At 41.4% G+C, this 24,226-nt stretch overlaps 1 protein-coding gene across 1 annotated transcript in view; it reads left to right on the plus strand.

Moving 5' to 3' along the window:
* CTNND2 (catenin delta 2) overlaps positions 1-24,226 on the plus strand; it is a 736,406-nt gene that overhangs the window by 516,281 nt on the left and 195,899 nt on the right. The window contains exon 10 of the mRNA XM_040630544.1: positions 10,209-10,422. Coding sequence (XP_040486478.1) covers positions 10,209-10,422 — 214 coding nt within the window. The remainder of the gene's footprint in view (positions 1-10,208; positions 10,423-24,226) is intronic.

Genomic DNA, 24,226 nt, shown 5'->3' on the forward strand with positions numbered 1-24,226 from the left:
AAAATAAATGCATAGGAAAGTTTTCTCTACTTATCTATCATAACTCCTTTTGGAGAAATATATTACATTTACTTTAATACTCATTATTTGTCATAACCATAGGCTATCTAAGATACAAAATTTTTCTATTACTTCTGTCTAGATTTAGCATAATTTTATATTTTAGAAAGGTGTTATTTTCCATTTTGCAATAACAAAAGAATAGCAATGTTTTAAATGTGTGCTTTTATAATGCCAATGAAATAGAAATTTACATGAGGGGCTGTGTCTTTCATAAATGCTTTGCCATCTGTCAGTCAGATAAAAACTACTATGTGATGATTATCAACACACTTGTTTATTAAAATTAAAGGCCAATAGTCTTAGTCAATCATGATGCTTTCAGTTATATTTTCCTCCCTACCTGAAAAACAGAACTGGAATTTGACCATTTCTTAGCACTCAGACCCCCATCACTCCCACCCAAAGCTACCATGTTTCTTACCCCTGGACCATCTCAGTGGCCCCTACTTGGTATCTCTGCTTCTGCCTTTGGGCCCCGACAATCTTCTCTCCACATGGCACATACAGGTGTCTTTAAACAAGTGTGTTCGTCACCCTTCTTGGTCTCATCTTCCTCAGGGTCAACCCAATGCCCTTACAGTGGCTAAAAGCCCCCACTGGACCGAGCCCTGCTCTGCCTGGCAAGCCCTCTCATCTCCTCTCTCTCCTTCGCTGAACTCTAGCCACCCTGCTCTCCTTACACTTCCTGGGGACTTCCTGTCACTCCTTCATGGTCTTCAGTCCCTGCCTGAATGTCTCCTGACCGTGGTACCCGGACCCACCCCCTTCACACCGTCCCGCACACTCCATCATTTTCTCCTGCTGTCTCTTCTTCATGGTTCTTATCACTGGGGAGGATTCCAGTTTTTGAGGAGCTTAAACCGTATACATTGTGGTGGATCATCTTAAAGGATCCAAATTATAACTAGAAAATTGCGAGGTCCTTCTTCAGATAAAGCTACCTCTGCTCTTCACTACTGAAATTGTCCCATTGGCTGGCTTCTTTACTTCACTTCTAATTCCTCTCTAGGTATGTGGGCTCCTTTGAGGGAGGGGCTTCGTTCCTCTCATCTACCTCTGGGCCCAACTCCTGACAGACTAAGCGCTTCATAAACATTATCCAATGAGGGACTGTCTCATCAGTATAGCAATGACAGTTTTGGGGGTAATATATGTGGGCTTCTTATGTGCACATTTTAAGCTATTTTTAATAATTTCCAAATAGCAAAGTTGAATATCTGCCTTACAGGGTTTGCATTTTCAGAACTGTTGTGTTTATCTAAAATCCTCTTTGAGATGCTGAACAATATATGAATTTAGCTTTGTCATTCACAAGCATGTTGATGGAGTTCAATCGGAAACATAGTAAGGGAGCCTTTTATTGCAGGCAGTCTCTGTGATTGCCCCTCCTTTGTGACGTTGTATTCTGTATCTACAAGGACAGCACAAACATTATGCCGGATAATAGAAACCATTAGACTTCTTTGACCATGGCGAGTGTATCTGAGTGGGGTCTTCAGAGAAGGAATGTGTGGAATCGCTTGAAATTCTTTCTTGTTAAAAAAAAGAGAAGTGGGGGCCTTTCCTGAGTGCTCTTGAAAAGGAGTGTTGAAGCTTGCTTTTGGCACGCAGCTGTTCTGAGAACCGAGTCGGGATGCAGGGTGTCAGCCCCGGCTTCCGGGTGGATGCTTCCGAGGCTCATTGGCCTCCGTGCTGGCTTCATTGGGGGGCGGCAAGATTTTCAGTGTTCATCCGTGTAGACTGACTGTATTTCATTCTGAGACAGGGAGATGTCTAGAAAAGTTCACTGTTCATGATCAGTTAGCAAAAGGAGGGATGGAAATGGCCAAGGACTGTGGAAAAATGTAATGTTTGTGGTGTTTCAGGTAATGTTTTTTAAGTGTCGCATAAAATGCATCACTCTGTGGAATCATGGTCCACATGCAGACTAAAATAAAGGTCTTTCCCCCTCTTTCCTTTATTTCTTTAAAGAATGGGATCACCAAGGTGATGAGAAGTGGAAATGTTGAATTGCTATAAAATAGATCATTTCAGAGATTTTCATGAAAAATGGTTTTCTTTAGCCAGGGTTATGGCCGGGAACCTATTACCAATCCATAACCCAATACAATATCAGCTACTTTTCTAAAATTGAGGGTAGTAAAAAAGGAAAAATGTCCAGAATCGCCCTTCAAGATGTTCGTGTTGTTATAGGTATAGGCAGTTGCCTTGGTGATGGTCCCCAGTGCCAGCTGAGAACATGTTGAGCGGGGCAGGAGCTGGGTTTGGAAATCTGTACAGGGCGACGAAGATTCTCGGAATGTGGGGGGTCTTTACACTGGGAAAAATAAGGGAATTCAAACAACAGTAATAATGTATTTGCAGACTTCTTCATCTTTTCCATATGTTCAAAAACCAAGTAGCTTTCTGCTAGACACGGAGATGAAGCCAAAACTCCTGCACAGCCTACATCAGGCCACATGTAGGAAATCTTCATGAGACCAGAGCCTTCCAGTCATTTAATTTGTTGCCAGTTAAATCTTTAGTTATAGGTTGCGTCATTTGCTACAAGTTGCATTTTCAAATCTGTTCGTTAGAAGCTAATTTGTTTTTTTTTTTTAAAGATTATTTATTTATTTATTTGACAGAGATAGAGACAGCCAGCGAGAGAGGGAACACAAGCAGGGGGAATGGGAGAGGAAGAAGCAGGCTCATAGCGGAGGAACCTGATGTGGGGCTCGATCCCATCACGCTGGGATCACGCCCTGAGCCGAAGGCAGACGCTTAACCGCTGTGCCACCCAGGCGCCCCAGAAGCTAATTTGTTAAATCAAAACATGGTCTTTCTCTCTTTTTGCTTAATAATTCTCTCTATATTTCAGAAAAGTTATTTTCTTTTTTTTTCCTAATTAGTATCACCTTAAAATTATTTTTCAATGTGTTTTTTTTTTGATCAATTAATTTACCATACCAAGAAAAACCACTGCCCTTCTGTTCTTTTTAAAACTACAGATTAATTAATTCCTGTACTTCCTTGGAAGTATAGCTAGCAAAATATGTCATGGGTACAATATTGATGCTGCACCCCTTGATATTTTTTAAATGACAACAGAGTGACTACAGCTCATTCTAGAGTAAATATATTCCTTATTTAATCTCATTAGCTATACACCAGATGAGATTAATGACTATTAGATAATAAACAGTCTACACACTAAACAAAATTTATGAAGCTATAACTCTGAATTGTATACCTTTCACTGACTCTATCATATGCTATATAATAACTCATTAGATTACTAAGTTAATTCATATATCGACCAGGCAATAAGTCAATTATGAATATCCTTTTAATAAGTTAATACAATGGGTAGTTCCTTGACAGATAATATTTGTTGAGCTCTTTGTTAAATAATTCACATTTGAAGTTTCATTGACTCCAGAAAACAACCCCATGAGACAAGTTCACGTTTTGTTCATGTGTTACAGACATTTAAGTAACTTGCCTCAGGGGACACAGGTTTCAGGGAGGGAGAATGATTTGAACCTTGTTGCTTCCGCCTCAAAGCCAGCTCCCCCCTTCAAACACTGCAATACACTTGCTGTCTAACACGTAATTTAAAAAGAAACATAATCCATCTTGGTTCACCTATGGACTGGAGAAAGTAGATCATTCTGCACAACTACAGAGATAATATTTTCTCTCAAAATTCTCAAAAATAATTTCTACCTTAAAACTAAAAAAGACTTTGGCCTTTATCAATTGTACTTCTGGGTTGCTCGGAGACAACCGTGGGTACCCACATCAACTCAAACTATCTGGAAACACTGGTTAACTGGCTTTACTCTGAGGGAAGGGATAGAATTCAGTGAGGAAAGATATGTATTTTACAAACTGATACCTTTGCAATTTCTACATTAAAAAGGAAAAGTGAGTTTCACTTACCTCTGGTTCAGCTTCTGGCTTTAGATCGACAAACGCTGTACCTAACAGCAGCTTTTTAAGCAGAGAAAAGTATTTAATTTTTAAACCCCATAGGGAACAGAAAACAACTATACCTATTTTTTCTTGTTTAAACCAACACCATTGAAAACTAACATGAATTAAGAATTTGCTAAAATCGCGGAGTCCAAAGCACCTGTTTTTAGTCTGCTTTCTGTGAACCATTTTGCAGGCATTGTGAGTTGATTGCTTACAAATACGTGAAGTGAGAGAGGTGCTGCGTGTTATTAATCCTGCGATCCATTGTTAAAATTTGCAGGTCCAGCTTAGTTTCTCTTAGCACTCAACCAGAAGCGCAAAGATGTATCCACTTTGCTTAAAACCAAGTAGATCCTGGAGAGGTATGGAATGTTTACCCAGGTCCTTAGCTATTTAAGGATCTGATTTCATCACCAATAGGTTAAACAAAAGGCTACTCCAGCCTCTTCCTTCTTCTCTCCCCAGTTCTAAATTCCTCCCCATTTCAGTAGCAGAGCGGGTGAGCAATTTCTTATTGCCAAGAACACCTGTAGCCCTTTCGTCAGCGTCTCACTATCCTCAAAGCCACTTTTCCTAGCATTTCTCTAAATGAAAATAGGTACCCCCAAGAGGAATTCTATTCCCTGGTAAAGTACTCTGTAACCCACTATCCATCATCATCATCATTATCATTTTATGAAGACTGTCATGAGCTCACAAACCCCGCTGTAATTGGAAATGTTCTAAATTATTCATTGATGTTGATATCAATTTAATGATAATAGCGAATTCATTGGTAAATATATTTTATTCTACATAAATGCAGATAATGTTAAGAGTAACAAGTTCACCTAGTGGCAGGGCCCCATTTTTTTTGAAATGGGTGATATTGCATTACCTGCATTTTTCTTGTATTTAATTTAATTGCCCATCCATTTGTTTCCTGATTTTAAAAGGCTTATATATATTCTGCCTTGTAATGAAAAAACAAGGAAGAAAACCATTGCATCTTACTCTTGGATGACTTTAGACAGTTCTAGTTCCAGAGTTTAAATTGTGAAAACAGCGGGTTACTGTGTGACAAAGGCGTGGAGGCAATTTTCACTCTCCCCTGATACAAACTGGGTGAGCTTCACTGATTCTGCAACACACGCATCCCAACCTTCATCCCCAGAGACTGTCTGTGTCGAGTTGAAGAATGCCGTCTCTCTAAACGACCTGAAAGGACAGGCAGAAGGGCATCGTTTTGCTTTGTTTCATTGGTTGATCTTTTTACTTCTCCTGCTGAGGGGTTCATCAGCCTCCATCTTCCTTACTTCTTGGAGACTATCTCTCAATCTAGATACCTGAAGTTTACAGCAAAGCATAAATGTGAGCTCTTGACATAGAAACAACTGACTGAAGTGGACCATCTATCAAAGAATCATTTAGTTAATGAATTTATGGTTGTCTACTCAAGTTATGAATGAAAAGGCCTTCCCAGTCATTCCTTGAGTCTATCAAGTTCAGGAAAGTAGCAGATAGGAAATTGTTCATTCCAGATCTGATTCAGGCTATTGTTTTCCCTGTATGTAGTTCAACAAATGATGGTTTTTATTCAGTCATTGGTATTAATGTAAGTAAATCTGAATCACAGGTCACTTTTAAAAGAGAAGGCAACACAATGAAACACCACTATAAACTATTAGAATGGCCAAAATCAAAAAAACTAACAACACTAAATGCTGGTGAGGATGTGGAGCAACAAGAACTCTCATTCATTGGAGGTAGAAATGCAAAATGGCACAACCACTGTCGAAGACTGTTTGGCAATTTCGTGTAAAACTAAACATACTCTTACTATACAATCCAGCAGTTGTGCTCCTTGGTATTGACCCAAAGAATTTGAAAACTTTTGTCTATACACTAACATGCAAATGATTATGTATAGCAGCGTTATTCATAATTGCCCAAACTTGGAAGCAACCATGCTGTCTTTATGGATATATAAAGTATACTACATCCACATAATGGAATATTATTCAGCTCTAAAAAGAAATGAGCTATCATGCCATGAAAAGACATGAGGAAATCTTAAATACGTAGAACTAGGTGAAAGAAGCCAATATGTAAAGGCTACATACTATGTGATTCTAACTCTGTGATATTCTGGAAAAGGCAAACTATGGAGAAAAGAAAAAGATCAGTGGTTTCCAAGGTTAGGGGCAGGAAGGGATGAGTAGGTGGGCACTCTTCAGGTCTTCAGGGCAGTGCAGTTATTCTATATGATGATGGATACATATCATTATACGTATTTCAAGACCCAGAGAATGCACAACACAGAGAGTGGACTGTACTGTAGACTGTGGACTTAGGGTGATTATGATACGTCAATGGAGGTTCATCATTTGCAACGAATGTACCACTCAGTACATGTGCTAAGGGGGGAGGCTGTGTACGTGTGGGGGCAGGTGGAACATGGGAACTTTCTGTACTTTTTGCATAGTTCTGTTGTGAATGTAAAACTGCTCTAAAAACAATGTCTGCTTTAAAGTAGTAAAAATAACAGGGGGAAGGAAACTAACATGACAGCCAACCACACTATTCTTCCATTCGTCTGATAAATATTTACTAACTTACTACCATACGGCAGATGTTTTTCTCGTGCATTTTATTTTATTCTATTTTACATATATTAGATCTGATATTATATGACATTTGATTAGCACTGTTTTAATAAATATTAAACATAGCCTTCTGAAGAACTCTGCATGAAGATGATGAAGGGAGAAAGGGGAGAAGGCAAACTGGCCTGGAATAATAGCATGTGGGCTGGAACATGGGCCCCACCTGCTGGGTGTGGAGTGCCCAGTGGGGAGCATAAATGGAAAAGAGATTGCTGGCCAGTTAGTAGGAGAGATGGTAAAGGAGTTATTTCAAGAAAAAGAGTTTCCCCTGATCATTTTTCAAAGAGAAGTTATACTTTATTAATGTTTAACATAGGTTTGTTTGGAGTCTTATAAGAGTTTATGGTTGGATATAAGAAGGAACAAGAAGAACTGGGTGCAGGGAGAAGTTAATGGGAGGCAGGATCCAGGAGAAAAGCAAAGCAGGGGGGAAGTGCAGAGGACAGCACCCAGACCCGTCCACGGCAATCCATAGCACCCAGAAGTCCTGCCATCGATAGACACCCTGCAAGAGAACTGAGGCTCTCCACCTCTCACCTTCTGTCCTGGTCCTTTTATGATGGCGGAGGCAGCAGGAGGAAGCCGAACCAATGGCCTGACCATCACATTTCATGTCTGTGAGCTCAATTCTCACTAAGGTTTGGCTTTGGGATTCCCAAATTCTTAGATAAAATTCAAGCCAAGAAAACAAAAGTTTTTTTTATATATGATCCAGGGATGCCCCCCAAAATCAGAGCAAAAGAAAAAGCTTATCTTAGTTATGTTTCTCTAAATAGATTAAAATAAAACTTTAGATTGCATTATAAATTCAGATATATGGCATTAATTCGGGTCCCACTGCAAACACTGTGTTCACATTGTACCATTAGGAATTGATAATGCATTTGTTTTGAATTCCTTTTTCTTTTAATGTTTTGAAATAATATTTTAATAGCTTAATGCATTAAGTTGTATGAATGAGAAAATAAGTTATAAATTAGAAATACTAATTGTAAGATACAATATAGCTAAATATATAGATACAGATAAGATGGATGGATGGATGGTTGGATGGATGGATGGATAGATAGATTTACTGCACCATCTGCTTTTAATATATAACCAATTGGTTAACTGTAAAAATGGCTTCATTGCCTCTTTTTAAATGGTTTCATCATTATTAAGATCATTAAACCCAAATATTTTTGACTAAAGCACACACATGCAAGTACACACAGAGAAAACAGCATTCACAGTTTAAACTTCTGTACACATGGACATCCTTTCTGAAGTATTATCTTGCTGTGGGTATAGTTATAACCCAGATTCATGTGTGGGACTCATGAATAGTGATTACAAACTGCATCTCTCTTGAGTGGGTGAAACACTGGTAAAACTCTGTGTTGGGGAAAAGTTGTTTTCTGCCTCTTTCTCACTTGTTTTAATGGACTCAGTAACCCCCATAGCCACTTTCCCTGCGTGTACCCACCCCCGCAGGCTGCGCAGACACCTCAGGGAAGCTAATGCCCTCCTCCACAGCCCTGTCCTCCTGTCCTGGTGTCTGTCCTCCCCTCTTCCATCCCTGGTCCCTCCCACAGGATGTGAGATATGTGAGCCACCACACTCACGTTCCTCAAATGAGGGACTCTGCACCCAGGAATTCTGTGAGAATTTCAGCTTTCTCTGTTTTCATGATGAAAGTCATTCGTATAGACAGATTCTGAATTATCGGAGGGCCCACCTCATGGGGATGATGCAGGCCCTCATTTTATCCAGAAGCCACGTAGGAAGTGGTGGGGTAGCCCCCTGGAGGCATTCCTAACCGTTTCCAGAACGGGGGTTCCTGAAAAGAGAGCGATTACCCGGTTTTGAAAAGCCAAGTTCTAACAAATCTGAGAAACACGACTGTCACGGATAATAGTCTCCCTCCTCATCCACCCAACAGATTTTTGTTCAACATCTGCTGTGGGACTGGCGTTGCGCTTGGCGTAGGAACAGAGATCTAGGAGCGAACAAAAGCAGGCTTGCCCGCCAAGAACAGACGTCCTAGCAGACAGTCAGTGACAATACACATAATAAAGAAGTCAGGGCATGGCAAGGAATGTGATGAATTCTGTTGTTTCAAGAATGCCGAATTGGGGAGGGGCTGGTTCAGGGTGCAGTTTTAAATAGTGCGGTTGGAGTAGCTTCACAGAGAAAGTCACATTTTTGCACCTTTGAAAGGGTGGGGGTGTAGCCACGTGTCCAGCACATCTGTGGGACTAATGAGTTTTCTGTGGTAAGAAAACTAAGTAGGGAAATGCCAAATTATAACCGTTCGCAGCAAACCATAATTCATCAGTCCCTGAGGGACAATGGAAGTTAAAAAAAGAAGACAGTATTACTGAATGAATCATGTAATTTTTTCCATATAAATGCAGAAATGTTCAGGGGTGCCTGGGTGGCACAGCGGTTAAGCGTCTGCCTTCGGCTCAGGGCGTGATCCGTGCATTATGGGATCGAGCCCCACATCAGGCTCCTCCGCTATGAGCCTGCTTCTTCCTCTCCCACTCCCCCTGCTTGTGTTCCCTCTCTCGCTGGCTGTCTCTCTCTGTCAAATAAATAAATAAAATATTTTTAAAAATAAATAAATAAATGCAGAAATATTCAAATACGGCTTTGCTGATGAAACTCCATGAAATGGTCTATATGGTAACTAGCCCATTGGTTTTCTGTTTTAATTTAAAAATTAGTTTATACGCAACTAATGAATCATGGAACTTTACATCAAAAACTAGGGATGTACTATAAGGTGACAACATAACATAATAAAAAAATATTATTATTAAATAAATAAATAAAAATTAGTTTAAACATTAAAAGACAGCAAGGAGAAGACCCATCTAGAGACATATTGCAAGGTGTTTTTTTTTATTAGTTTAAGAAATCAAAATTCTTTTGGGTAAAAGAAACATCAAAATGTAATGTGATTTTGTTGGTATTAGTCAAATACCTGAGTTAAGCGTAACATGTATTGGTCTTAGTGTTCTGACTAGCTCTCATGACTTTCTTATCTTCCTGGGCTTCTTAGATGAAAATCCTTGCGTCAGTTCTTTGGGTCTCTCATCAGCTTCTGGTTTCTTTAAGATGTTGGGAGAATGTTCTGATTAAGCATAATTTTAACATTTTGTCCATCAATCCCGCAGCCCTTTAAGACGGTGGTTAAGTTTAATAAGTCTCAGGAGTGAGAAGCTTCTCTTGCTTCTCCATCTGCTTCATGCCATGAATATGGGCCATATTTTTCTAGAGAGAAATGTCGAAGACCTCTTGTATGTAGTGAAAAATCACCTTTCCAAAATCTATAACTTGAAAGGAGGTATGTTTGCAATGTTATCAGTAGGCTATGAGAGCAAGTAAACGCAATCAGATCTAAAGAGAACACTTGTTTTCTTTTTTCCTCTGTGTGCTTAAAGCCAGTTCAGTGACATTAACTGTAGCAACTAGTCCAAAGAAAAACCTGTTTTGGTCTAAATAGTGAAAGCTTACTTTCTAAGGCAAAAGTCGTTCCCTGTGCCCTTGCAGATAAGGAGACAAGGAGGCATCCAGCTCCTGGTGGACCTGCTGGACCATCGGATGACGGAAGTCCACCGTAGTGCCTGCGGAGCCTTGAGAAACTTGGTATATGGGAAGGCCAACGATGACAACAAAATCGCCCTGAAAAACTGTGGTGGCATCCCGGCACTGGTGAGGTTGCTCCGCAAGACCACCGACCTGGAGATCCGGGAGCTGGTCACAGGTTAGAATCCTTACGAACAGCACACCTGCCTCTCAAGATAGAGTCTCCATGATCCAGCATGGTAGCAAAAATGCTAACCGAGGAGGGTGGGCACGGGGCCTCTGGGAGGCTAACACTATGGGCAGTCCCAAGACACATGAGCTGAAGGAGCGAATAAAAGGATATCTAATTTAGCACCTGTGGATTGACCAAATGAGATCATTAGAATCCAGTAAACATAACCCTTCTAAGATTCGATGACCCTATTTCAGTTTTGTCACTTGATTTACAAGTAGCTCAGCATCTTACAAGACCCACAGGTGATCATTAAAATGGCATTAAGTAGGAATTGATAATGGACAAGATATGTGAGTTGTTATTAATGAGGTATATATTCTGGTTTATAATGTGATTAAGAACAGAGATCTCATGCTTAACAGTTAATTTCTTGAAAAAAATATTTATGCCTACTAAAAGTCCCTAGGTTATAGGATTACATATTAGGAAATTTCTCTTAACATATATTTATGTATTTATATATTGTATATTTACATATACATTATATGCATATATTATATAATTACATATACTTTATATGCATATATTGTATATTTACATATATCATATGTATATGTTATATGTTTACATATTTACATGTAGGGAATTTCTCAGACATGAACATGAGAGCCAGCCTTTCTGTGAACACAGAACTTTTGAGTTTTGTAAAGTGGAGATCACTAGCATAGCACCTGCTAGCGCCATGAGGGTTTGATGAAGGAGAACATTGAAGCATTTAGCCAGTACCTTTCCTGGCATCTGTGACCATTGGAATAATGGGTAAACATTAGCTTGCACTCTTATCCCTCACCTTCTAAATGTGCACTTTTCCTTGCTGGAACGCCAGCAACCTAAGGGACCTCAGTATGGGTGTTCGGAGTACGCTTCTTGATTATCCACATTGTTTTAGGTGATATTTGGTTTTTCGTTCATCAGAATTCCCCTTCAAGCATTTGGCAAATGGATTGCAAGGTTGATTCTCAAAAAAGGATCTCATAATTCTCTGTGATACCGCTGATCTTCTGTCTTGATTCCGTAACCTCCTTGAAGCTACACTCGTGAGACACGCGTAAACTTGTGTTTTTAAGAAAATACATTGCTCAAGCTGAGAGTCATAAATAGTTGTTCAGGCTGAGGTCAGGACTCCCAGCTTCAGCCTATTTTCTTAAATTTACACCCTTTAAGGTTATCGTCACATCTCTTTCCCACTCTTAGCTAAATTAGTACTAGACCCCAGTCGCTTTTCTTTTGCTTTCTTTTTTGCATTTCTCTAAGTGGAGAATTGTCTTTGTAGAAAAAAAAATCAGTTGTTAAGTTACAGTGTTATTAAAGTGATGTTTCACATCAAACTAATACGGATCGGGTAAGGTAAAACTATTGTTACACACATATTATGACATGTAGGATAGTTCGGGGGGTAAGGTAAATAATTGGAAGTATACCCTACCATTACAGTTAGGAGACCCCATCCCTACTTTCAGATTGAGGGAAAGGACTCCGTGTATGTGATGGAAAGCAAACATCATGGTGCTTCTGCGCATTAAGGCCTTGCCAGTGGACGCATGAGGCCCACAAAACTAAAGGACACCTTCCACTATGCACGATATGCATCCATTTCATGATTTTAAAAGAACTGGATTTTGCTAAAATTTCCATTTGGCCCAACGCAAAACCCTCTGGAGTGGCTAATCTCATTGCCAAGGAAACTCGGCCACATGCAAAAGGCTAAGGTGATTGATGGCTTAAACCAGAAGGAAATGGCAACAGTAGCTCTGTCCCCTGACCTTGTCCGCTGCGCATGCCCGTGCTTCTTCTGATATTCAAAGCTACTAGGCAGCCCGGCTTCTGACAGATGCTGGGTGTCTCCCATTTAATGCACCCGGGGGGCATCAAATACTTCTATGAGAGCCTCATTTGGAAACATCAAAGGCAGGTAATCTCTTCAGAATGTGGAGAAGTTTCCTTTGGCTGTGGGAAGGATGGAGTATTGACATGCAGACAGTACACATGCCCCTTCTCCTGCTCCTTTGTACCCATTGTCATGTCATGACCCAGTGTTTCTGCATCAGCATGTGCTGGTGGCCAACAATCATTCCACGTTCCCTCCTGGAAGAAATGCTGACTTCTGTCATGGCGCCATCCAAGCCACTGGAGCTGACTGGTTTCAGAAGGACAGTGCTTGCTACTTCAGTAGATGTTTTCGGCCATTCTAGAGTCACGGTCTTATTGTGCGTGGCTGCATTCCAGGCATGAATTTTAAGTTTTTCAAAGAAATACATGTTGTTAAAACATTTCGATGGGTTGAAGCTCATGGTTTCTGGGGTTGCCATGGTGGATACTATTGAAACACGGTAAGCCCCTTAGCCAAGCTACTACTCTAGAAAGGGAAATCAGAAGCAAGCACGTACTAGAACATAACAGCGTGGAAGGAATTGCTGCTGCAGGCCAGTCTGCAGTAATAAAGCCTTCTGAACTCCCTTGCTGGCAGAAATCTGAGGGTGCCTGGAAACCATCAAGGTTCTGCTAACTTCTTTGTAGACATAGCATGAATGATACAGATCAAGCCAGCGCTGACTGCCCTGCCTGAGCAAAAGTAAAATGAGGCCAATGAATTCACCTCAAAGAGCCTTAAAGTGTTGTGTTCCTCTTCAGCACCAGCCCAGCCCTCGTCTGCCAGAGCGAGCTGTGAAAGCTTGCATTCTGTCGGCTCCTGGGCAGCTTTGGGAATCCAGTATTTTAGTACAGCTAACTGATTTAACCTCGAGGACATCAAAATCCCCCATTTGTCTTATCTGCCATTCTCTTTCCACTCCTCCTCTGAGACTCTTGTCTCCCCCCAAGTCTGGTAAACGCTTTGCTACGCTACGCTCGCGCTCCCCATTCATCCTTCATCATTCATTGTTCAAGTGCTTTGGAATTTCTGCGGGTGTCAGGTGTGCACTGATCCTTGGACGTCTGCATGCTCAGGGTTGACGTTCAGCGGACCCACACGATGCTTCCACCAGCGTCCACTGGGATGTTTGGTGACTCTGTTTGGAATTGTCCCACCCATGCCTTGCTGGCTGCTAAATGTGAAACTTAATTAGATGAGCACTGAGGCTCATGGTGGCTCTGGAGGATGGAGCCATAAGAGTACAAAGCCTTTCTTCACCGCTGTTGTCACATTGTCACAAGGACCCTCCTCAGAGCCTTTTCAGAATTAGGTTAGATAGGTATGCATGAATTAATAAAACAGTGATTTCAGTGAAACGACTATACCCTTTACTTGCATTGTAATTCTGCAGCGGACCTAATAGAGAGTCCAGCAAGGACTAAGGGCTTGGTGCGTGACAGAGCCCCATCAGTACACGGGAGCTTTCTCTCCTGCATTCTCCTCCCTGAATATTAGCAAATGCATGAACAACAAGGTGTGTTAAAAATCTATATGTATAGGGGGAGGGAGGGTGAAATACCCTTTGAATTCCTCTTTTAGATATTTACAAACTAAGATGTCTTGTAAGCAGATATCGAAAAGAACAATGTTAGTGATTTTTAAAAAATAATAAAGCATGTCTCTAAACGAGATTTTAGATCAGACCTAGGCTGTATAACCAGAAGGATGTAGAGCACCAAATTATAAACAATAAAAGACTAAAAGAAAGAAATGTTCTTGCAGAGCTTTAAATTATTTACTGAGTATTCCTTGGCAAACTGTTTGAACAATAATAAAATGTTAAAACAGAGCTATTTACATGCATTTACATTCAACACATAAGCATGCATGCTTAAAAAAAATCTGCCTGTTTGCATGGCAGTATCTATTCACAGCAGAATGTATTTTGCTTCTGCCTGTTAGGCCTTGCAATAAATAATTTTCTTCCTATGCAATAATTACTATGAGATGATGATCAGAATTTTATTTAAATCCAGTTGAAGCTATTATATGCTAGCCATTACTTGAAATATCCTAAGCAAATAAACTTTGGTTACAAATGCTGCATGTCCTTTGGGCTTGACTAATATAATTTTTCTCTCTCTAAATATGGAAATAATCAGCCTGAATTTTGAAATGCCCAACTAAAGATTTCAGAATGCTTTACATATCATAATAAACCACTATTTATTAAACCATAAAACTTAATAAATAACTTTTATTTCTGTTGAATGCAAGTGTCCTTAAGAGTTCTGATTCTCCAAGAGCAGAGTATATTCTTGCATCTTGTGCTTCAGATTCCCAAATAGTCTTAACCTTTCAGTTAAAGAGACAGCCCTCAGTTTAACAGTTTTACTTACCAGCATTAGGTCAGTTGATTTAATGCCCAGTCTGTTATAAGTTGAATTGTGTGCCCCCCAAATTCATATGTTGAAGCCCTAACCCATAGCCCTTCAAAACGTGACTCAGATGTAATTAGTGAAGTTAGGATACTAGAGTCGGGTGCGCTGTTAATCTGATATAGCTGGTGTCCTTATGAAAAGAAGAAATTTAGACACAGATACACACAGAGAGAAGGCCATGTGAACATGAAGGCAGAGATGAGGTAATGCTTCTTCGAAGCAAAGAATGCCACAGTTTGCTCAAAAACACCAGAAGCCAGGAAAGACGCTGGGAGCAGATTCTCTTCACAGCCTTGGCAGGAACCAACCCCGGTGACATCTTGATCTTTGACTTTCAGCCTCCAGAACTGTGATAGTAAGTTTCTGTTGTTTTGGTCACTTAATTGGTAGTACTTTCTTATGGCAGCCCTAGGAAACTAATACAGACCCGGGTCTAGGGCGTTAGGGGGTCCTTCATCTTTTCCCAGATGTGAGCAAACAGATTTGTTGATCAAGGAAATAAAGCAATGCAAATAAATGTAGAACCATAAGGGCTTAATAGTGTTGCTTAATCAGTTGGCCTGATTTCTTAATGCATCTTTTTAAAGCATTTACTTGTGAAGGATTGGAAGTGGCAAAGATGATAGTTAGATGCATTTTAATATTTTCAATCAAAGTAATGGCTATATATGGTCAAAAGATGAAATTGTATAAAGATGCTTACGATGAAAATAACAGTCCCCTGCCTCATCTGTCTTCTGGTATTAGACACTCCCAGTCCCTCAGAGGCTTTCAGCCTCAGCTTTTCTTTGTTTTTTGTTTGTTTGTTTTTTTTTTTAGTTTTCTCGTGGTTATTCCATGTCTTTAAATAATATGCTTATTTCACTCTATGTAATCAGTTACCACAGTCTTTTCATATTGACTTTCTACTATGATGGAGAAGGATTTTTCACATTTTCACCACTCTGCCTTCTCCTTTCCAAAGTGATGGGGTCATTGCCTTTGGCTGCTCAGCAAATGCATCGGTAACTTCAAAGTTAAGCTTCTGTCTTTTCCATCTAATAAAAACATTATCTCATCACCCGTTTTATAAGATAAGAATATTAGTGCTCTGTGTCTTCACCTTCTTCACAACCTCTGTCATCGTACTTGACTTTTACATTGTCAAGCTTGAATATATTTGCAATCTATTCTGCAACCAGAGTCCGTTTTGCAAGGTTTTCTATAGCTCAGCTCAGAAGTTGAAAGCCAGAGAGGAGCCTTCGCATTACGAGGGAAGAGCAGACCCATGTGGTACCCAGTCCTCACATTTCTTTCCCAGTGGGTCCAAAGTGATGATCCTCATCAAAAGAGTACATTTCTAGGCTCAGACCTAACAGATCCTTCATCATCTACAACACCCACCGACTCAACCTTGCCTGTGGTTTTGATCATCAGTTCCCTGGTTTTCCAGAAATCTCATGAGCAGAATCCTCTATTTGGGGGCAGAATTTGATGATTGCTCTCTAGAACTGCTGCATTGCTCTCCATGGTTGGGACGTCTGTCTCCTAGATCCCAGGCCCCCCTCTCTTTTGGTTTATTCTCTTATAAGTTTCAAATATTAATTAATTAACTAAGGTCCTTAGGAGATGAAATTCTGAAAATGTCAGTTTTAAATTATCATACATGATTGATATTTATTAGATATGGTTAGATAGAAATTATTTTTCTTGGAAATATTTTCTATAACTTAATTTTATCCCTGACACATAAAAGTCTGTGATGAGATATCTAGGTTTGCGCTTTTTAAAAATTCATTGGAATTGAACATTTCCATGTTAAAGAGTCATGACCTTAAGTGCCAGAAAACTCTCGTTTCTTTTTAGTTCATTCATTTTCTCTATCCTCTTTTTAGAATTGTTGGTAGTCAGATTTTGAACCTCTTGGACTTTAACTTTCTCTTCTATTTTCATATATAATTTGGAGCCCTTTGTCTTTTTATCATGAGAGGTTTCTCCAGTATCCAAAATTTCTCTCAATCTATCGATGAGGGTTGTTTTGTTTTGTTTTGTTTTTTGCAGGGATCTAGGGAAACATTATTATTATTTATATTAATAGTATCATTATTTTAATTCTGAGAACTCTCTTTTGTTGTTTTAATAACCCCAAATCTTATTTTATGATGTAAACTATTCTTGCTTTTCTGTAAAGATATTACTTAGAACCAAACTTTGTTTTCTTTTATCATAAATCATCTCACCTTTCTCTGGTGTCATTTCTTTTTATTTGTTTTTATGGGAGTCTTTCTCATTAATTTTGCAGGCTTACTTTAAATGTGGAGAGATCCTCAGTTCTCTGTTCTTTTTTTTTTTTTTTTTTTTTGGATGAAAGAAAATGTTACTTTAATGAAGGTTTATATATAGTGTAGTTTCAAGCAGTTGAGCACATGGCTATTCCCATATGCTTCTACACATAAGTTTATAAAACCGTGTATTTTAAGGAACAATACACTTGAATGACGGTATATACACAGTGAACTTTCAAATTATAGAAACAGCCCAAGTGCTCATCGACTGATGAATGGATAAAGATGTGGTGTGTATATATGGTATCTATATGGTGTTATATAAGATGTGATATATATATACACACACACGTATATACATGTATACACACACACACACAATGTAATATTACTTAGCAATAAAAAAGGATGAAATCTCTGCTCATTTTTAAGACAGAAAGAGTAGAGAGTTGAGCTCTATGCACATCAGTGAAGCTTGTTAATTGTGAGCTTGGCTTCAGGTGAGCAGGTAGGCATGAGCTGTTGTGATGGGGAGCCCTTCAAGTATCTTGTTGAGGAGGCGGACTTTCCTGTAAGGCTTACATATCCACATTAGCTTTTCTGTTCTCCCCTACTGTGGTCAATCTCTTTGGAGAATAGTCTTCTGAGTTGTTTATGTGTCTGGCCTATAGGGAGGGGCCAGTAATTTTCTGGCTGTCAGGTGTTCTTTCCACCTGGGTAGGAGTGGACAGTGAGAGGGCAGGGTGTTCTCTGCGCACAGGCAGGAGTGGAGAATGAGAGTGTGGGCAGCTGCTTCCTTTCAACCAATCACCCTTTGGTAGCCTCCCTTCTCATTTCTACATCCCCTGTGCCTGCCTTCTCTGAGCGTGAATCTTCCCTAGGTTCCACTAGGACAGTCAGCCACCTCCTTGGATTATCGGAATGGAGTCCCCTCTGTGTTTATCCTGGGCTGTCCTGGCTTTCCCTACAGCTTCACCAGCCAACTCACCTCCATCTGTTTTGCATATTACAGAAATAAAATAAAATGTCTCATCTGCTGGATACTCCTTCCATTTTCTTCTTTGTTCCGTTATGTTCCCATTAATAATCTCTTGCCTGCATGAGTTCTGAACAGTTTCACAGATACCGCAAAGTGTAAATATTATTAGGTATTGCCTCTATTACTGATAGAAGCCAAGTTGGAGGCATTCCTTTAGGTCTATGAGCCAAGTGAGTTTACTATTTCAAAAGAAGTCTAGGATGTAGCATTAACTATAAACACCCTTCATGGAAAGAGGCACTGGAACAGAGGGAAAGCATTTTCCCTACTGGCATCCTCAAGTCTGTTTTCTCTTATCCCTTTTGCTGTGATCACCTAGAAACAGGGCTCATCTCTCCAAAGCAGAAGCTAAGCATTTTGTCAAGGTAGCCTCTCCTCTTTCTTCCTGAGCTTTTTGGTGATCACCTGGGACTTCTGTTAGGCATTTCATATATTAAGAGGTGCTGAAATGGGTCCAGATAGCACACCATTTACCTAATTCAGGGTCACCATGTTCCCAAAATGTAAAATTAAGTCCCAGGTTTATTTCATATCCCAAATATTGTCCAGCCATGTTGACTAACATAGCATATCAGAGGTTCTGCCATAAGATTAAACAGCATCACAAAGATAAAACTGAATGGAGACATTCCTATAATGAAATGTCAGCAACATAGAGATACCTCAAATGTTAATATGAACCCCACCAAATATTGAATTGCCAAGGAGAAATTAAAAATCAAAGTTTCAACCCACTTTTATGTTGAAGAAGTCCAAAGACTTTAATGTTCAAAGGAGCTAAAGCCTGAAAATCAGTCTTTTGCCCTCGGGTGTTGAAGTTCAAAGTCCACAATTCATACATTAACTACAGTACAAAAATCATCCTCCCCAGCTTTTCTATTCTGCATGGCCACTTCCAGAAGGTTCTCTGTCCCTCTGTCCCTCTTTAGGTAGCCCAGGGCTACCTCATGCTGGAATTGTTGACATACTTTCGGGGCCTCAACCATACCTTCAGTGTCAACTGCTACCCATCTCATTGTCCAGGAGTGTGAACTCTCGCCCATGGCCATCACCTGTAGAGAAGAAGCCATCCTAAGCCCTAAGAGCAGTTATCCCAGACACAGGTGTGTACCCCAAGGCCAGCCCCAACCAAGGCCATGGCAGCCACTCAGTGAAGTCTGTAGTGGTTACGTATTTCTGCTACAACATATTTCCAAAAATCTAGCCATGTAGAACAGTGCAAGTTTATTACCTTCCAATTCCGTAGGTTAGACATCCCACATAAGTCCCACTGGGCTAAAATCAGGATGTCAGCAGGGCTGTGCTCCTTTCCGGAGACTCTAGGATCGGTCCTTGCCTTTTCCGGCAACTAGAGCTGCCCGCATTCCTTGACTGGAGCCCCACTTCTACTGTCTTCAAAGGCAGCAGCATTGCATCTCCAAAAAATCTTCCATAGGCACATTTCCCTCTGACTGCCGCCAGGAGTGGTTGCCTGCTTTTAAGGACCTATGTGATTAGTTGGGCTCACCTGGATAATCCAAGAGAATCTCTAAGATAATCTACCCATTTAAATTAATCACATCTTCAGTAAAGGGTCACATATTCACCGGTTCTGGGGATTAGGACATGCACATTTTTAGAAGACCATTATTCTGCCAACCACTGTATTTGAGGGAAGATGAGTAATTGGAGATCTTTTTGGATTTAATCAGTTAGGAGAGGCCAGTCCAGTGGTGCCTGGCTTTCAGAGTCCACCATTGGTGAACTTAAAATGAATCAGGGGACAAAATCCCAGCAAAAGATTAATTTGATATTATGCATTTACCAGTGGAAGGGAAAATGAATCCACCCATGGAATTGGAAACATTGCCGCCATTTGCAACATTTAAATCCTGGCAGTGGAAGCAACTCCATTACTAGGCATCTCAGCTGGGCTTTGACCAGAAAAGCATGAGCAGTATAGGTGATAGGGTCAGGGGGACTTATTATCAAGCTGAGACCTACTACCATGGTAGGAGCTAGTAAAGAAGTCCGAGGAAGCCTTCGCCTATGTCTGGTGCTGAGTGGGAAGTTGACATAGGTCAGGAGGCAGAGATCAGGAAGACAAGCTGGATATGAAGCAGGGGAGAGCAAGGACCAGCAGGCACCCATGAGGATAGATGGGAACCCTCTTCTGCCTTTCCTTGGCTACATATTGGCCACGTGAGAGAAACACAAAAGCTGGCTCCCTTGGCCACAGTGTTCCACACACGCCTGGCCCAGGACACATGGAAGCTGGATAAGAAGTGGTGGGAGTGGCAGCTCTGCGGCCGCCATTGCCCCACCCCAGAACGTGAGGCGGCCGACAGACCCATGACAGTGCCCACAGCCTGCGGCAGGGCCTGGTGCCCTGGGCCTGCAGCTGTCAGAGTCCAGCGCCTACTGCTTCCCTAGCACCTGCCACGTTGCCTGCAGATTTCTCCTGTGGACATCCTTACCCCAGAAACCAGAAGGGAAGGGAATTCAGGAAGGCGTAGTCCCAGCTCAGCTAGGGTGACACAGTACAAACCCCCGCACCGGCTCTTACTGAGGTGATTTCTTTCCCTCCACAAAGCCTGCAGAGTCCCCCTCAACAGCAACTCGGGCATCCATGAGCACCTCTGCTGTGTGCCGCTCAGGTCTCCCTGCTTGTCCATGTTCCAGGCCCCAGGATCCAGATCTTCCGTCGGCTCTTTCTGCTGCTCTGACTGGAGGTGCTTCTGTGGTTCATTTCCCTCCGCTGCTCTGCTACAAGTTTCAGGAAGGCTCAGTTGAGCTGCCACCTGCCGACCCTGCTTCTGCATTTGGACTCTGCTCTTTTTGTCTTCAGGAGAGCAGTGTTTGCTGGCATTGAATCCTGCCTGCCTTTACTTTTCCTTGGCTTCCAAACCTGAAAGCATTGCTCTGGCAGCAACATGCCTTTCCAACATTTCTCTAGATTCTAGAATAGGAGTTGGCAAACTTTTCCTGTAAAAGGCCAGATGATAACTATTTTAGCTTGCAAACCATAGGGTCTCTGTTACAACTACTTAATTCTCCCTGTATTGGGTGAAAAGAGCTATCGACAGTACATTTAAAAAATTGGTCATAGCTAAGTTTCAATAGAACTTTATGGATAGAAGCAAATGGCTTGTCCTCAGGCCATAGTTTCTAGAACCCTCACCTGAACCCTCTCTTCCACACAAGGCCTGAACAAAAATGAAGAGGGAAGCCACATTACCAACTCATTATTCTTAGAAGTCAGGTTGGAGGCCAGGCTCTAGGCCTGTTTGCCAAGCGGGTTGGCTAATACCGAAGCCCAGGATTAGGTGGACGTGTCCACCATTCCACAGACAGCACTTGGGTCAGAGAAGGCTTCCTTTTCCTCTACCAGCCCCGCAGGACACATTCTCATGGAGACCACGGGAACCAGAGTTTCCTCTGGCCACTCATTCCCGAGAGGAGGAAGATAGAACTGAACCAAAGCTATGCATGCCTGCTGATTATTTGAATAAGTCTCTCCTCCTAGCACCGGAAGAACGAGTGAGGGCTTGTGCTCCAAGAATTGTGCTCTACCCACAGGAAGGAAACAGCAGGCCTGAGGAAGAATCATTCCGCAACACCCCACTGAGGAGGAGAAGAGATGGGTGTCTGTGGTTGGTCTGCCTCTTGACCCCAACTCATTTCCTAACCAGCTACGTATCACACATTCTTTACAGAGATGTCTGCTCTTATCTCCTCTAAATGGTCATTTTAACCATTTTAGGGTTTTTTCTCTATAGCAGGTAGCCCAGTTGTATCCAAAAGTAGATGGCAAGACTTAGAACCCTACACAGAGCACGTAATTTCCTCCCCAGCCAGGCCAAGTCTAACCAAATTAGAAAATTCACACCACTGACTTCCTGCTCACCCCATTCTTAATTCTAGAGTTTAAAACCACTCTGTAGGCTATAAGTCTCATTCATTCATTCGTTAAACAAATGATTGTTGAGCATCTACTGTGTGGCAGTGAGGTTAGGTGCTTGGGTTACAGGTGCTCGGTGAACACCCAGGTATCTTCTAGCCATGGACCATCCCTGGGTATGGCACTCATTCCTAATGGCCATGATGCTGGTGCCTGGAAGCCAGATGGAGGAAGGAAGAAAGAAAGGGCATGGTTGGGAGGGTCCTGGATTTCAGTTCATTTACGTGGAAAGAAGTGGACTGTATCAAAACTTTGAGTGATTTTTAATATCCATTGACAGAACCGTTGTGGAATGGTAGGGCTTGTGTTAATGGTGGACAACACAGACAATAAACCTATAATTTCAGGGAGTGGCAAGTGCTATGATGAAAAATGGAGCAGGCTATGGAGATGAGAAAGTGATGGTAATTTATTACTAGAATGAAGCTCAGGGTCGCCTGGGTGGCTCAGTCGGTTAAGTGTCCAACTCTTGATTTCAGCTCAGGTCATGATCTCAGGGCTGTGGTATAGAGCCCTGTGTCGAGCTCTGTGCTCAGCGCAGAGTCTGCTTATCCTTCTCCCTCTGCTCCCCCTCTCTGTCTCTGTCTCTCTCTCTCTCAAATAAAAAAACAAAATCTTTAAAAAAGAAAAGAAAATGAAGCTCAGGCTTAAAGAAGTGAAAAGCCCCAAATAATTGTGTGCGTCAACTTAGATGGAAGTTTCTTTCTCTCTCCCAAAATGAAGTCTGGACGTTAAGTGTTCCAGGATGAAAGCCCTGCTCTGTCCACAGTCTTCATAAACCCAGCCTCCCTCCAATCATAGATTGTCCTCTCCTAGGTTGTAGGTCTTTTATTAATGACCAAGATGGTGACTCCTGCATTCCAGTGAGCAAGACATTTTGATATGAAGTATTTTTAAAGAGTTCTCCTTTATGTTATGGTACGATATAGACTTGTTGACTGTATAAGTCAGTGTTATAACCCTTTATTACATATGCCTCAGAGTAGGATACCAGTGGATGTTTGTGGAGCTGATATGTTACATTATGTCCTCTTTTTACTCTCTCATTGCTCCCCAGTGTGCCTAACCTGAAAATCAGGGTATTCTCTGCATTCCTGTATTTCAAGAAGGGGTAGACAAACATCCCTGAACACCTACCTTTTACCAGTCATCATGCTGCCGGATGCCCTGGATCTTCCCAGAGGACCCCTGAGGCCAGATTTAAATTGCTCAGTGTCACAGTGAAAATGCAGTACCTTCCCTAGTCCTCTGTTCCCAAAGCCTGTGTGCTTTGTACCAATGATTTCCCCATTTCCCCAATCAAATAAAGGTTTCCGGGCCCCAAATCTCTAAGATAATAGCCCAGGAATCCATATTTTTGACAAGCCGCTCTGGCAGTGGTCGTGATCATGCCTGTTGGAGGAACATCACTTTCTCCCCTCTCCAGGCCAGCGGTTAACCCGTGAGCAGCAGAGTGGTGAGGGGTGAGGAAGTGCAGACACGTTTTGAGAGATGCCAGAATCATTTGTTGCTCACGGTAGCCAAATTATCCAAAAAAATATCTGGCTCATTTGTCATTTTTGCAAATTAGAATGAATTCGAGGTTACCTCTTATTTCAGTGTGCTTGCTTGCTCATGTGAGAGAGAGAAAGTGAAGTGACTTCTAACAAAGATAGCAGCAGTGGCCTGTGACAGCCCCCCGCCTTACCTCCAGCGCTGAGCAGCTGTTTCTGATGGCGCTGTTGACTGGGGCGGGGCTTGCATCTCTCCTCCTCTCTAATTCCCTGCAAAAGCCGCTGAGGTTGCACTGGAACCTCTGCACACCCATCCCCGCACGCTATTTGGCTCACCGCCAAGGTCAATGTTGGATGTTCCCGGACTGCCTGAGGTTGCCTTCATCGCTCACCTCTGCGATCACGGGTGCCGATGATGTAAAACGTACCTGTGCTTCCCTACAATTAAGTTTCAGAGCACGCCCGAACATTGTAAAGGTTCAAAGGCAAGTATTGCCAGGGGCATTTTGTTCTGTTTTGTTTATGTGCCCGGATGGAAATGTACAGCGCGTTTTACTTGTTAGGTCTGACAATGCATAACTGATTTGTGGCTCTACTTTGCGACTCACGAGTTACAAGGTAATTAGAAACACTTTTCCCTAATTATATTTGAGAGTTTGCTCTATTTGCTCTACAATTATCACAAAAATTACATTAACTAGTGTTAATGAACACAACA

Source organism: Ursus maritimus, unplaced genomic scaffold (genome assembly GCF_017311325.1).
Source record: "Ursus maritimus isolate PB19 unplaced genomic scaffold, ASM1731132v1 scaffold_15, whole genome shotgun sequence".
NCBI classification, from domain to species: Eukaryota; Metazoa; Chordata; class Mammalia; order Carnivora; family Ursidae; genus Ursus; species Ursus maritimus.